This window comes from Leptinotarsa decemlineata, unplaced genomic scaffold (genome assembly GCF_025532065.1).
Source record: "Leptinotarsa decemlineata unplaced genomic scaffold, Ldec_3_MD MMD2_tig00000882_RagTag_RagTag, whole genome shotgun sequence".
In the NCBI taxonomy this organism is placed as follows: Eukaryota; Metazoa; Arthropoda; class Insecta; order Coleoptera; family Chrysomelidae; genus Leptinotarsa; species Leptinotarsa decemlineata.
Window position 1 is genome coordinate 10,773,402 of NW_027412556.1, and position 16,605 is coordinate 10,790,006.

Genomic DNA, 16,605 nt, shown 5'->3' on the forward strand with positions numbered 1-16,605 from the left:
TGTTGCTTAATATAATTGTTATTTTCAACTATTCTTTTTTAATTATTCTTTTTTACTTGTTTCAGGGATTTCAAATCATTTTATAGACAATGGAAGTCCGAACTAGTGAAATTAATTTATATCTTCTAAACAGTGATAGATAGGTATAGGGAAATAGTATATGAATTTATTGACAAAGTGATAATGAATCATAATATGATATTATATACGGGTGTTCCATTTTAAAAATAAAAGAAGCCGCTACTTTATAGCGGAAGCGACAACTCCGCTTCGTCTGAAATATTTTAGGCGTGTAGGTCACATCGACTTATGCATACTGTGGAATTTTCAGGTTGATCCGTTGAATAGTTTTACAGAAACGGCTAATTAACGCTCATCATGAAAAGCCCTATATATGTTTTTACAATTTTTCATAGTCTCGGGTAAAATATTAAAAAATTTGCATCCCTTCACTTCATAACTTTTGTGAAAGAGGGCAGTACGATGGCGTACTGGTAGCAGCAACTGTTTTCCTCGAGTGTTATAGAGGAAAACGTTCAGCCATATTACTATGTCATTTTTTGAAAACGTGCACACAGGCTTCTAGGATATAGGTCCCTGCAACTGTTAAAATGTTCAATTCTTTAAAAAAATGTCTGCACGAATTTCTAGAGCCTAGTTTTGCCAGTATTCGTATGACATATTTCTGCAGAGTGGACACTCTATTTACAGAGGAGCAATTTCCCCAGTTTAAAATGCCATATTTCAGGTGGGAGTGAGAATTAGCATGATACAGGATCAGCAGCATCTCTTCACTACAATGATTTGCCATAAACCTCAAAGAGTAGCACGCTTTTTTCAGTTTTGTGCATAGATTGTCAATATGTGGGGTCCAGATTGAGTTTGTGTCAAAAGTTATACCCAGCGTTTTAACCGATGTTGATATTTCTATTTCACGGGGGGTACCATCAAAAAGTCTGCAGTTCAGATTGTGCCCACGCAGAGTAATTAACATAGCATGAGTCTCTGATGTATTTAAATTCAGATTATTGTTTTTCGACCACTTCAGCACATGTTCTAGAGTATTTTCGGCTATAATTTCTAATGCATTAAGATCATTCTGGGCTACTTGTAGATTTGTATCATCGGCATAACACACCATATGTATATTAAAGTTGTTAGTCATGTTGAGATATCTTATGAGGTCATTTGCATAAACTACATATAGAAATGGTCCCAGGATCGAGCCTTGCTCAAGCAAAGAAGGTCTGATCTGAGCTGTATGAAGCAACAACAGTTGCTGAGGTCTGTACAGTTTTCTGGTCCGGAACAGCGTTCCAAGCTTTTGAGAAGCAGCCTTTGCAATTCCAGAGACATGATTGTGTCAAAACATATTGGTTTCCATTTCAACTCCCAACAAACTTATCGAAGCAGAAAGCGGAATTGTCTGTCCTGGCATTATCATATACTGTTCGAAGACATTCATCTTTTTGGGAAAAACCGTTGCCTGGGTTTTCTTGGCATTGAATTGAACCTGGTTAGTTTCATCCCAATTCGAAATCACCTCTAGATCATCATTGAGATATGCAACCTCCTGTTGCAATACTTGCTTTATTATCATTATCATTGTACCCACTGTGATCAGATTTTCACTCCTGGTGTCTATCTTGACGTCTTGATTGATTGGATTCTTTTCTCATGTCTTCATTTTCATTCCCTTCACCAAATTTTGAAAAGAAAGTGATTTCTACTAGTTTTGTATAATTTACTGAGTTAATGTCGAAACCAGATATGACGTAATTTAGTGAGTGCACCATCAATGTTTAAAAAAATGTGTTTAACCTTACGAATATTTTCGCGTTGCAAGACATCGCATTCTACAGATACGGTGTTCCAGGTAGATTAAATATTCAGTTATGTAATGAAGATCGACGTTAATGCCCGGGAGAAACACTTCACCTGCAAAAGTGGTACACGTATTACATAAACGAGTCTGGTGAACTTTCGATGAACTGAAAAACTAGTCTTTGGCAGTTTGGCTGCTGCGTGTGAGAAATGCCGATGACAAATTGCCATTTATAGTTGGAATGAATTTACTGTTTTCAGAAATTGAAAAATTTGTTGTTTGAGAATTCAGGTGTCTTGCAATTGAAATAAAAAATATGTACTACGCAGAAATCTTTTTCAACTCACGATCTAATCCGGTCAATCTAGACATTGGAAGGTACATAAATTTACACAACAAGCTGCAAACGCGTGGAATTATTCAAAACATAGTTGAAAATGAGTTTTTGAAATTCCGAATAATTGCAATGCCTGGAAAAAAAATTTATTCGAGGTCAAAGGTCAAAAATCTCGAAAAAATAAAATAACAGATCCAACAAACAGATCTTTAACAACAAAGCATTGAACAGATACACAGTCAACAACCCAAAAGCACCAAAACTCAAGCAAGATAAAGATACATAAGGAAAATGAACCTATAAGACCGGTTATCAATTTCATCAGAGCACCTTCATACAAAATTTCAAAAATCATAGCCGACGAACTGAAAAACAAAATCAACAGGAACAACGACCACAGCATCAAAAATTCAATGGAACTCACAGACAGAATCTCTACGACAGATGTCAGTCCGAACACTAAACTGTTCTCGTTCGACATAAAAAACATGTACTCCAACATACCAGTCAACGAAAGTATAAACATCATATCTGAGAAACTAAAACACCAAAACATAGACAAAACCTACATTAACCAAATGGAACACACTCTAAATTCAATACTTAATCAAAATTATTTTGAATCTGAAGGGAAAATTTATAAACAAACAGATGGACTAGCGATGGGATCCCCACTATCTAGCATTATATCCGAAATATACCTGCAAACCATAGATGAGAAAATCTTAACAATAATAAAAACACATGATGAAAAAGGAGAATGGTTCAGATACGTTGACGATGGACTGTACATATCACAAAACAATGAAATAAGAATAGAACAAATAACAAAAGAAATTAACGAAATAAATCAGAAACTATGTTTCAGCATTGAGGAAGAACACAACTTAAAACTTAACTACCTGGACATAACCATAGGATATAACCACAACAAAACACAATTTCAAATGGCAATATACAGGAAACCTACACAAACAAGCTCCACCATACCCGCAAGTTCAAACCATCACACAAAATGGCTGCCTATAACGCATTCATATATAGGATGTTGAGGATACCACTCAGCAATGAAGCCCGAAACAAAAAAAGGAAAATCATATACCAAATAGCGAACGAAAACGGATACACCCAAAAGACAATAGATAAACTAGAAAACAGAATCAAACAAAAAATACAAAACAAAGATCAAGCCACCCCAACAGACAAAACAATACAACGATGGACAGCATTTACGTACGTAGGATACCATACCAAAAAACTAACAAACATCTTCAAACCACTGAACATCAACATCACATACAAGCTGAACACGAAGATAACACAAAAAATAAACAACTATGAAAAAGAAGAAGACAAAGACCAAAACGGGATATACAGTATACAATGCTCGGACTGCCACAAATTCTATATCGGCCAAACCAAGAAAAAACTGATCCAAAGGTACAATGAGCACAAAAAGGCATACATAAATCCAACAGTATATAAATCAAACCTTGTAACACACGCCATACAAAACAAACATAATTTCCCCCCACCAGAGAACATAAAACTAATAAAACCAATCAACAAGGGAAACCGCATGGATATTTGGGAAAACTTGAACATCCATAAATTCAACAGTCATAAATCACTTATCGAGGAACAAGTACAAATCAAAACACAACAAGATCTCACATTCAATATATTAAACAAAACCATACACATTCCTAAAAAAGATCTAACACGAAGAAGAGTATCTGATGCAGAACAAATACAGGCAAATTTACCTAAAGTACCTGAAATACCTGAGTTAAGACGCTCTGACCGTATAAAGAGACAGACAACAGGATAACCAGTTCAGTTTGAGGAGTGCCAGAAGATGACAGTACTACCAACTGTCGAAAGCGCTCGCAGATAATTAATAGAAGATATAAAGCTTCAAATCCTTTTTGTAGAATTTAATATTGAAATACTCAAAATAAATGAAAATTAGTTGCATCAATCAAAAAAATTTTTTCTAACTGTATTCAAAAAAATTCCAGCAAAAAATGTATTGAAAAAACTCATATTCTGCTTTGGAAAGCGTTTTAGCATACCTGCCATTGAAAACTAAAAAAACCTTGAAAGTCACGAATGAAAACAAATTTTCTGTGCTACATATCTGAAGAGAAACTTTACTTTCTTTCCTGTAATCCGGAACATTTCCTACATACCTATGTGAACGAACAAGTAACACCTGACATCCCGGAAATCCTGCAAAAACCAAACGATCCTAAAGACCATTCGCTCCCCACAGATTAGACGTACCTTCTCATTCCTTATGTAGGTCGTGCTTCTCTCCAACTAATTGGGTTTTCTTTTTCAGCTGGCCGAACCGATCGAACACGACTTTCTTTAATTGATTTCCCAATTAAAATCAAGTCATCCGCGATGCAGGCGTCGTCCTCTTTGCCTGATGGCGCCGATATCTGCAAACGGCGTACAATTGTTCGCTCCGACAAAAAACGCCTGTAGTGAGCTCGATTTTGGATTAGTTTTTGTGCCGCTTCTTTCGATATCGCTCTGCATAAACATGATGCTGTCTACGAATGTGTTGTGCATGAAGAAGAGGAAGAAGAAAAGGGCGTATAATTTGGCTGGTGGAAAGGGGAAGGAAATCGGAGGTGGCTCTGCGAAAAGCTCAAGGTAAGTGTTTTGAATAATTTTTTATTGACGAAAAGTTTCACTTGGAACTGCTAGAACAAGGTTCATTTCAATCGATTGAAGTGTGATAGAAATAGTGACTGCTGAAAATGTCAAATTGATGTCATTTTGATGCGGGGTACTGCCGAGTTGAACCTCATTTCCCAATTTCAATTGTGGGACCCTTTATGGACCATGAAGTAACCAGATCATCTGACTTTGGTTATACCGAAGAGGTGGACGTCAACTAAACGGTCCAATTGTGTTTCATGTGAAATCAGAAATAAAAGCTTCTATTCTCTAAATCTTGTTTTTATCAACAAACCTAGACGGCTAGGTGGTGCAGCGATAGATCGAGTTATCTCCTCCCTATGAATTTGCCTTGCACGAAATTCCTGAGCAGCAGAAGCAGAATCAGCAGCGGGAGACGAAAAAAAAAGCTTCGTCGCTTGAGAGTAGGCATATTGAGAGAAGGCAGTTGGAGGTGTCGAAGTCAAAGCTAAAATGTTGAAAAACTGATAACTGCTGGCGTGGTTCAATCGGTACATCGATACATATTACCTGGGAGGATAAGATAGCGTGTTTTGATTTGTTGTTAAAATTGTACTTCACAGCAATGGGAGGGCAACTATCTGAAATTGTCGCAGAAGGTTAACTTTCTATAATATAAATTTGTTTCGTTGCTCACCTACCTGACGTAGGTAGTCGCAGACTGATCAGCGAACAGGTACTCACTAGATTGAATGATACCTCCATCATCCATTAAGGATGCTGCTGCAACAGCACTACACCAGGCAGGTGTACCATATAGTGAATGACTTTCAATTGATGAGTGATATGAAATTTTGAGTCGATGATAAGAACATATTTTTTGAGATATTTCATTTCATAAAGAATACTTTGAGGTTTATTGATAGCGTATGTACACTACAGTGTAGGTTATTAGACTGACACCTATCGGAAACCAACTACTCCCCTGGCTAATACCACGAAGGGCGTTGAATTATATCCGACAGGTGTCAGTTCAGGATTCTTCATCGAAGTTATTCCTGCATATGCTGTGGGCGATACAACTGCCGAAATATATTTTCAATAATTGGAACACACTTGCAGACCGGTGTCGGGCTGTTTGGCCACAGGTCAGTGCAAGGTGGTGTCTATCATCAACATAAAGTCGATGACTTCCGATAATTGAAAATCAAATTCCTTCAGAGTATCATTTCTCGAAATGGGCTGAAGCGGACAGCAAACGACATGTTTGCTATAGCCCCATCTGCATGTGAACGAGGTAACCATCTCGTAATCACCTCTGAATCACCGTAGATCATAATCATTTGGACATTTGGAACTTCTCTAGATGAAAAGGTTCTCAAAAACTTCGATTAGAGCTCTACTAAATTGAACCTTGAAGTGACAATCTTCGATGAGGAGGTTTCTTTTGGTACTTTTGATGTTTCGGTAAGTGTGAGGACTTTTTGTTGAAAGTTGTTTATATACCGATACGATATTTTAGATGAGTCTTCTATGTTGAGAAAATCGACTTGAAAATTGCTACTAGTAACTGCTATTACCATGCTATCTACTTGCGGACTAATTGTGAGCTATTTTACCATCCGAAAATTTTCATCCGGTTAGTGCCATCCTTCTTTTTTTCTCTTTTATCCGTGAAAAATTCACCTAATTTTGATTATTCAATGATATGGATTATCTTTACCTGATCACTTCTTGCTTAATTTCCTCCACTCACAGTTGAGATGTGAAACAAATGAAATATCAGGAATAAAATTACACTGTAATCAATATAAATTATTCTGATTATAATCTACAGAACGGTTTAATTTGATTAATGAGGAAATATAATTTATTCAAATCAGCATTTCCGTGCCATTGGCGATGAATCGATCAGTTTTTCTATCACCCCTGGAGTAATACCAGGGCAGGGACACGATACAGTTGGGGTAACGGAAGATTACACACGCATCAATGTGCCATCTGATCTAGACGAAAAAAAAATGTAACCGAAACGACGAAGTTATTGCTCTACCTGAACTTTTGATGGACATTGGAAATTCATTGAGAAGTTTACTCATTTCGCGATTTTTAGTATATTTAATTGAATTCTTATATGAATTATTCTGTATTTTATGAAACATTTTAACACGATTTCATTAGCTTCACTTGTATGTTTGTTTGTAACCCACTCATTTGGACTCGATTTTGACTAACAATACAATAATTTCATAACTTCATGTCATTATCCTGATCAGGATCGCTAGGATTGAATAATTCTTCCACACAGTATCTGTGTGAGAGCAAGTTTGAAAAAAAATCAAGGCAAAACTGGATCCTCGGACACTGTTCCTAAACACCAGAACTGCAATATTCTTCTCAACATGTGTTTCACTAACGAAGTTGGCGTTTTCAGGAGATGAAATTGACTGATTACTAACCCTGCACCTGGCTTATATTCATATCTGAAAGCGGATGTGGATGTATCATCTGATAGATATGGATCAAGGCCAGGTTTTGAGTTAGGAGCTAGTCTATTTTATCTCCTGAAGACACCAACTTGATTGGTAAAACGCGCTTCAAGAAAAGTGTTGCAGTATTGGAGGTTTGGAACACTGTTTGCTGGTGGATGATTCTTCATTCCACTATCCATAAAGTACTAATTTTTTTCAATACAAGCCAAGCCGAACCAGTTGGTTTCATACTTATTTGTGTCGTACAATTGAAACTATGAATTTTGATCCTTTTTATGAAATTTTGCATTTATGTAAAATATTTTGAGATATTCGCAAAACATGAACATTTTTCTGTTCGAAAAATTATTATATAATGGTTTATTCCAACCTGGCTCAAGTGGTGAATTACTGTGGTATCCTAATTTTCTATGAAATGGCACTTTTGAACCATAGTATTCAAAATCAGTTTTTTTTCGATATTTTTTTGATATTTGTTACCTTCCACAATCTGAAAAATATAAAAATTATAATGGAGAACTTTATATAAGTGTAGAAGGGCAAACTTTTTAGTTTACTCCGTATTAAGTATTTTTCACAAAGAAAAATCTTCTATTTATCAGTAACTTGTCGTATTCAACAATTTTGTCCATAAAAAAAAATTGTTAAGAAATTATACGATACTTATTTTAACGTTTCGGAGGCCAAAATCTGCCTCCGTCTTCAGAAATGGACAAAAAAAATTAATATATTGGCAGTTATTCCTTTTTGATTATTTATTTCTTTACTTCTTCGACAGATGTCAAACGAGTTTTCAAATATGAAATTATGCCAATGTTGTTGATTAACAACTGAAACAATCGATGTAATACAAGGTGCTCTCCGATATCAGTCTGTTGCCATCTCGCCACTATCCAAATTTTTCTTCAAGATGGGTAGCCAAGTACGGTCTATTTCTAAGGAGCTATTTAAAATACAATGGGGAATATTCCTCAATTTGGGTTATTACAGCAAATGCAAGTTTTAACCAAATAAAGTTGAGTTTAACTCATGCGTTTTTCAAATTCACTTCGAAAAGTATTCAAATTGATGTTTCAAATGTTGGGTTCTGATTTTTAAAGTGATTTGTTTCTAATTCACATATGGACAACAGCGTCTATATCAAGTTGAAATAATTTATAGGTACCTAGATAGTCCACTTTAAAAAAGGAAAATTATCTTTATAAATCAACAATTACGGCAAAATATAAATGATAGTTCAATACCACCTCCACAAGCCACATAAACAACAGTTGTTTCGTTATTGTATATGTCATCTTTGTTTGTCTCATACAGGTAACAGATTCATAATAATAATAATAATGATAATATCGTCTTTATTATCTTCTAATACATTTGAAGCAAATCAATCATGTACAGTTCATTTAGTATAAGAAGATAAAAGACGAAGTTCAATTTACATGATGACAAGTCATCATTCAATTGCTCCTCCACTCAACCTCAAACCATCATTGTCCTTTACTAGCTATAACCGATGTTGCCAAATGGTGAAATAGAAACGAATCCCTTCAAATGTTGAATGCATTATTTCATTCCTCTTTTTCAAGTATATAAATAATTTTTTAAACAAAAAGGTTGAAATGATAAGTTTAAAATGCGTTGTTTTAGAGCTCTTTTATGAAAACTACTTGATTTTCATCAGGAGGAAGATTCCCCATTCTCTCGAGATATGAGAATATACGCTGATTCTTTTAGCTTACGTCTCTTAGAGTGAGGCTCGTTGGTAATCATTTTTGTCCTATTCCATTCCACTCGATGTTCACCGTCTGATTTCAAAATGTGTTCTGACAATTTAGATCCTGTCAATTGTCTGTTTTTTACGTATTCTCGATGTTCATTCTCACGCACTTTCAATGGTCTCCAGGTTTCACCAACGTAACTTCTACCACAAGAACAAGGTATTTCATGAATACAATTTTTTGCTTTTTCTTCAATGTTGTTGGATTTTGTATGTGTGAGTATAGACCTCAATATATTTTTTGTTTTGAAAGTAGTTCTAACATCATACCTATTTCCAATTCGTCTTATTTTTTCAGGTAGTCTTGGAATGTAAGGTATAACGTTAGTTGTGAAAGGTGTCGGTGGATATGTTCTAGAAGAAAATATGCTTCATAATAGCATGTGTCTTATCGTGTACTCAATGAATAACGCACGTGTAATCTTCCATTGACCCAACTGTACAATCATTCCGATGTAATTCCACCTTCCAGTGTTCGTATAATCGATATCAGTTCAGCGGCCCTGCTTCACCTAGCTAGACGAGACATAATGAATGTAAATAATGTAACAGCACCGATAACATCTGCATGAGTAAGTGAAACTGAGCCGAAACACAGTGACAACGTTTGCCACGGTCAGCTTAATCAATGCTAAAAAAGCTTTATTCGTGTCCACGAATAGCTTAAGGAAGGGTATTCATCCCTGAAAAGGGCTGTTTGCAAGATTATTTTTACTGTTTTGTAGCTATTCTGAATTGAATATTACTTTTCTGATGAATCGAATAAGTCTGAGGACTGTATCAAGGGCGAGGTTCCTCAGTTGCTCTCCACTCAGATGACGTTCGTTTTCATTCCGGAGTGAAGTGATGGATCAAAGTTTCATTTATTATAATAATGATAATATCATTCTTTATATCCATAAAATAAACTGAGGACATAGCACGTCAGGGGTTATAAAACAATGCATTAAAATATATGTACAGTGACAAGGTTACAATACAATTCATTGACAAAGTAAAGTAAAATACAAGTACGCATAAATACATCTACTGAAAATTTGAGAGTTTGAAAATTTATGAGACAAATACATTAAGACCCATCATCAGCTGTTGAAACTGTAATTTTTTTTTTCAGATATACTCTATCGTTAGGAGTCTGAATATTCTCTGGTACTGAGTATTTTTTATTTCAATTGGTAGTAATTGATATGCCTTAATGGCATGATGTTGTGTGTTTTGGTATACTGAGGTCGGTTCTTCCTCTAGTATTTGTTGCCATTTGGTCGAAATAATTATCACAGTTCCTTGTGAATATGTGGTAGTGTTTTTTGCAAAAGTTACTAATTAAAGAGAGTATAAGGAAGGAACGGTTGATATAGCAAGTTCTTTGAAGTATGGTCTACATATTGACCCATAAGGTAATTTTAACATAGAGCGAAATATATACTTTTGAGTTCTGAATATTTTATTCGCCATAGTAGATGTGCTCCAAAATATAATGCCATATTGAATAATAGATTGAACATGTGCATAGTAATATACCTCCATGCTGTTCAAAGAGACTTGGTCCCTTGTTGCTCGAATTACTCCTGCTACAGAACAGAGCCTTGAGTTCAGTTTATTCACGTGTGTGTCCCATATGATACTGCTATCAACTGTGACCCCCAAAAATTTAAAATCGTTTATTTCTGAAATAGATTCATGGTCCAATTTGACATAGATCGATTCCTGTCTATTTTGCGTTCTGAACTGGATTAGTCCTGTTTTGTTTGTATTCAATTTTGATCCGTTCTCCGAACACCACCTGAACATTTTTTCTGCTACCTCAGATAACCTTCTGGAGAGAGCTCTTGAATCAGACCCAGACACTGTTACCGACGTGTCATTTGCGAATTGACAGACTAGACCTGTACCAAGTGATTGTGGAAGGTCATTCACGTTCATTAAGAACAATATTGGTCCTAGGATAGACCCCTGTGGAACTTCTTGAGTAATTAGATTTCTATCAGAATAAGTTTGTTGGTCATTTTGAATGTCTACGACTTGGTATCTTCCAGACAAATATGATTTTGTAAGGTCGTGAGCATTGCCTCTAACTCCATAATCTTCTAGTTTATCCAGTAAAATAGTATGACTGATCATGTCAAAGGCCTTTGATAGATCAAAGTACAAGCATACTACCCTATTATTTTCTTAAATATCATTCACAATTTCTGTTAACGCATCATGAATATCAAGTTCAGTTGACATCCCTTGTCTAAATCCGTATTGTTTTGGAGCAAGTATCTATTGTCACCTATTGATGCCAGCACTACTCAGAATCATCGAGATGTTATAGTTTTTGATCAATAGTGAGCTCGCGTGGCACCCACGAACAGAGCTTTCTTATAGTCAAATATGCTCATGCAATAGAAAGCCAACACGTTCTTTTGATATCTTTACAATGTCAGTTAACGCGCAACTTCACTTTTCGATCATTCAGAAACGATTTTGAAGATTTTGTTTTGTTTTTTGTGTTACTGCCCCATTTGGACGTCTACTGTGTTCTGCATCATCGGTGTCTCTACGACCACGTTTGAAGACAGTAAACCAACGTTTCATCATTGTTTCTAATGGAGCGGAGTTCACGTAACACTTTTAAAGCTATTGCTCCGCTTGAACGGTATTTTTTCCCATCAAGAAACACGAAATTGTTTTTTATTCCCTTTTTTGAAAATAACAAAAGTAGTGTCACTCTTAGCACAATAACTCACGAACTTATAAGTAGAATATCATGAAATTTCAACAGCCTTCTTTTGAAGGTTAGTACTAACTGGAAAAGCGGTGAATGCAACAAGAGTAGCGTCATCTATGTGTTAGGCCCGATACTTTTGGACCCATGTAGTAGCTTCCTCAAGCGTTTTCAGCATGGAGTTATTGAAGGCTCACGGACTAACAGTTTGCTATTCTGAACATGGCATATTTACACTTTTTTACTATATTTCAGTGAACTCTATTCTACGACATGAAATCAGAAATTGCTTTTCTAAGAAACTGGCACATGTTGAATATACGGTGTTCGTGACATATGAACGAGAAAAATCGAACTGAAAATGGCAATTAAAAATAAAATTCCGGCCGTGCCGAATATGTTAGAAAGTATTCTTGAAGTAACAACTACAAGTGAGTGAAGTTTCGCCATAGAACAGATTGAAATCGACTGAACCGTCGTTTATATACCTATAGATAATTTCGTGCATCCAAGGAATTTGATGCATGTGCTAATCTTGCATTTGCTCATTTGCTTTGCGGTTTCCGACAGAATAGTGAGATGCCTTGAACAACTGACAACACTCTGGCGGACTCGCTTAACCATAACATCTGGTCAAGCCGGAGGCCAAAGAGTGGCACACACTTTCAGAGAGGGTGTATTTCAGGGCGATTCCATCAGTCCCCTGCTCTTCTGCATCTCACTATGGCCATTACTTGTTGCGCTCAGGAATACTCGAGGATATAACTGTGAGACCCCCTCAAAACCATATGCACAAGGTCACCCATTTGTTTTATATGGATAACTTTGAACTTTATGCCTCTGGAGAGAGAGATCTCCATCAATCTTCGAGGGTGGTGGGAGAGTACTCGCTTGCTATCAGTAAGAAATTCCGGATAGACAAACGGACAATGGTCCATCTCAAAAGAGGACGATGCGGGACCTACGGAGAGAATGTGCAGCTCGTAGATGAAAGCATCCTACACCATCTAGATGCTGAAGAGACCTCGACTGAAACAACGTCACACAGAAAAGGTAACAGCAGTGAAGAACTCTCTCCGCGGCAAGTTTCAGTAAAAACTCCGACAGATCTGGTCATCGGAACTATCGGAACGAAGGTGCTGCAACAAATATGCTTGCCGTTCAAATCTTACTCTACTCGTTTGGAGTAGTGAAGTGGACTCGGGAGGAGGTGTATCAACTCGACGTAAAGACCTGAAAAATGATGCATTTTCATAGGAATTTGCATCCCAAATCGTCCGTTCCACGGTTGTACTTCCCCCGATAACAGGGAGATCATGGGGTGTCTACATGACAGAATGGTACTGGATGGAGCCTGTAAAGTCGTCAGGAGTTCGGATCTCCTTCTCTGCATGGCCCATGACCATGAGAGAGCAGGAATTGAAGCATTTCTCTTCAAAGCAGCAACCCGGGCAGCTGATGTACTCGGTTTAGTTTTCGACACTGAACTAGGTGAACTCGTTCAGCAAAAGGCTTATATAAAAGCCGCAGAGATCACTTCACTTCACATTGAAGACATTGGCTTATCAAAACGTCTGACTTTCGCTTTCTTCAGGTCGAATGGGCTGAAGTCGGAACCTGAGGGGTTCATCATGGCCTGCCAGGATGGTGTCTGCAACACCTGAGTCTATCGCAGTCGCGTGATTGGTATAGAGTTTCCTTCTGCCGCGAAGCGTCCGAGATCGTAATCCACCTGCTGTCAACACGTCCAGCATATGCGGTCTCGACCTATATCCATAGATATAACGCGGCTCTGAGAGTGCTCTATCACCACCAACGGCACTCTTATGGTATTGATGAGACACCGGTGTTGTCCCACGCTCCAAAAGATATTGAATCCGTTGTGGGGAACGGAAAGTGCAAAATTTATTGGAACAATTCGTTCTCCACCCTCAGACTCATTCAAGCTAATAAACCTGATGTAGTCCTTTTCGACCACAATAGCAAGATATTTGTCGTGGAGTTTTCAGCTCCTGGCGACACGAATTTCATCCGAAAAGGAAAGGACAAACGGATAATATATCGAGATTTTCTCTTCGAACTCCGCAGACTCTATCCAGGCCACTTTGTCAAGATGGTTGCTCTAATTATTGAAGTCTTCGGTAGAATAATGCCCCATTCTACTTTCGGATTTCAAAAGTATACCGGCTTGCCGCACTAAGGTAAAAATCTTAGCCAGACAGATACAGGAGGCTGTCATTCTGGGCACACTGCGCTTACTCAGGGCACATGATTCTCGGACCCAATGATCACTTACCCCACGGTGTGGGAAGTGGTCATTGGTTGATAATACTGGCACGCCTTCGGGGCTTCGGGGGTTAGGGCCTGACCAGCGCACACTTTGGTGAAAAAAAAAATATGATAATGATTAGGCAGAAGGCTGCCATTCTTGGCTCATTGCATTTGCTTGGGGCACATGATTTTTGGACACAATGATCACTTACCTCACGATGTGGAGAGTGAGCATTGGTTATTGATGCGGACGTGCCTTCCCGAATGTGTAGAAGCTTCGGCAACAGGTTCCGAACGGACTACCCTGCGATGGAAAAAAATAATAAAGCTTTTATTGCCCAATACAGAACAATTTATTGAGAATAGGTGCAATGAGTAATGAGAATATTTAAGAATATTTCAAATAAATTGGAAGAAATAAAACACATACTGGTTGTATGATATGTAATGGCTGCGTCCGATAATAAATGAAAACACTCTATTGTGAGATTTCCACCATTCAGTTTTCAAAACTGCAACACCTGTTTTGTTATATATAAGCTTCCTGAAGCGTTTTCATATTGATTTCAATTGATTTGTGCTTTATTTGATGAAAATTTGAATAACGTGACTGTCTACGTAAGTAATGACATTCCCTCAATTCATTAAATTGGTATGTAAAATTGGCGCTTCATGTAGTTACAATTTGTATCATATTACCTTCTACCTATTTAATTACTTCACCAGAGCTTGAGTGAAAACTTAACAAACATTCAAATATCATGTGGTTCTTGCCCAAAACTTTATATTAACCAAACGGGGAGAACGTTTCCCCTAAAAATGAAAGAACATAGCAGTAGTTGAATGTGAAGAACAATTTCACTTCTGGAAACCATCTTTTGACAGGGGACAAGAGCTCAACTATGAAGTAGTAGATTTGGAAAAGGAAAATTTTAAACTCAATAATTATATTCAAAAATACCGAAAATTCATTAAATTACCAAATTGAATTGAAATTTCCTTTTTTTCATGTTGTTAGTCGAAGAACGGTGATATTCATAAGAGACAATGATAAATAGCAGTCAATTTGGGCCTTCGATAGTTTATACAAAAATGTCAAAGCCTGTTCTTCACGTGTTTTCACTGAGATAAAATCAAACTTGAGCAAAACTCTAAACCTCTAGGTGGATATGCTCCTTCTGTTTCCAAACATAAATTTCAAGAACTTTTTATGGCCTTTTTCGATATAGATGTTATGTTGATCGTAACTAGGTTTCCATATCAAAAAGCCGTATTCGAATTTTGAACGAGGAAAGTGATGTATATAGAGGTGGGTGTAAAAGTATTATCAAAATTTCTGCAGTTCCAAAAAATGCAATATGCTGAGGAATTTTTTTTGTTGATATGCTGAATATTAGTCAACTGAGTTAACAGTACGTTCTAAATTATCATTATTAATGCCATATTGGTGGTTTATATTTGCATTCTTCCTACTAAGGAAATAAACAATTTGAAAATAAGTAACTCTATACATGGATGTGTAGATCATGCAAGGAAGTAACTTTCAGACACAAACTGAAATAAAGTCCTCCTGAAACAGCTACTTTCATATAAACATTGAATTATACGAAAGAAAAAAATTCTTTCGAAACAAATACTTCTATATGAACACTGAATTATACAGAAGATACTTTTCTCTACTCAGTTGGTATTTCAAACATTCGTTGTGGAATAAAATAATAAAATCAGATATCATTCACATGAGTTCTACTTTAAATGAATGATAACAAATTGCACTTACATGGAACACTGTCATCCTCACTGGCATACATCGATGTATACTCTTCAGTACCAAATTGGATGACGTTATAGAAAATACACACAATTAAAAAAATAATAATAACCTCTTCAATTCGATGCTGTATTTTCAACATATACACTTCATATCAGTTCTCTATCATGACCTCAGCCCTCTATTATTTTATATATTTTCGTTTTATCCGTTTCTTTAACAAATGATAAGAGTCGGTTCTTGAAGCGTTTCAAAGAAGTTTCATCGATTATTGTTTGTGGTAGTTGCCTGAATAATTTAGGTGCTGAGTAGGAGGAACTTTTTTGGACTATTGTTTTTGAAGTTGTTGGCATACAATATTGATTCTTTGATTTTGTCGCGTATCTATGGCTTCGAGTGGTAAGTTCGTTTTCATTTCTATACTGCTGGCATCTTATCTTAATGCTATACAATTGTCTTATATCTAATATTTTCGTTTCAGTATAAAGAAAAGCGCTTGGATATCGTGTAGGTTTGTTGAGTATCATTTGGAGGAGTGGTTTCTGAGTGGTTTTTGGGGCATGTAGGTAGTTTCTTTTAACTCCCCCCCAGGCAATGATGTCATAATTAAGGTGTGACTCATCCAAACTGTGGTTAAATATTCCATATGATAGTTCCATCTTGCATGATTGTCTATGTAAATCAACAAGTATTTTGTTTATGTTGCTGGTTTAATCAAAAAAATCTTTTTCGATATTCAAACTGTATTTTGGCAAAGATGAATGCTAAGT

At 36.5% G+C, this 16,605-nt stretch overlaps 1 protein-coding gene across 1 annotated transcript in view; it reads left to right on the forward strand.

Moving 5' to 3' along the window:
* LOC111503677 (uncharacterized) overlaps positions 1 to 16,605 on the forward strand; it is a 307,933-nt gene that overhangs the window by 30,385 nt on the left and 260,943 nt on the right. Inside the window, 1 exon segment of the mRNA XM_074175244.1 lies at positions 4,507 to 4,826. Coding sequence (XP_074031345.1) covers positions 4,714 to 4,826 — 113 coding nt within the window. The 5' untranslated portion in view covers positions 4,507 to 4,713.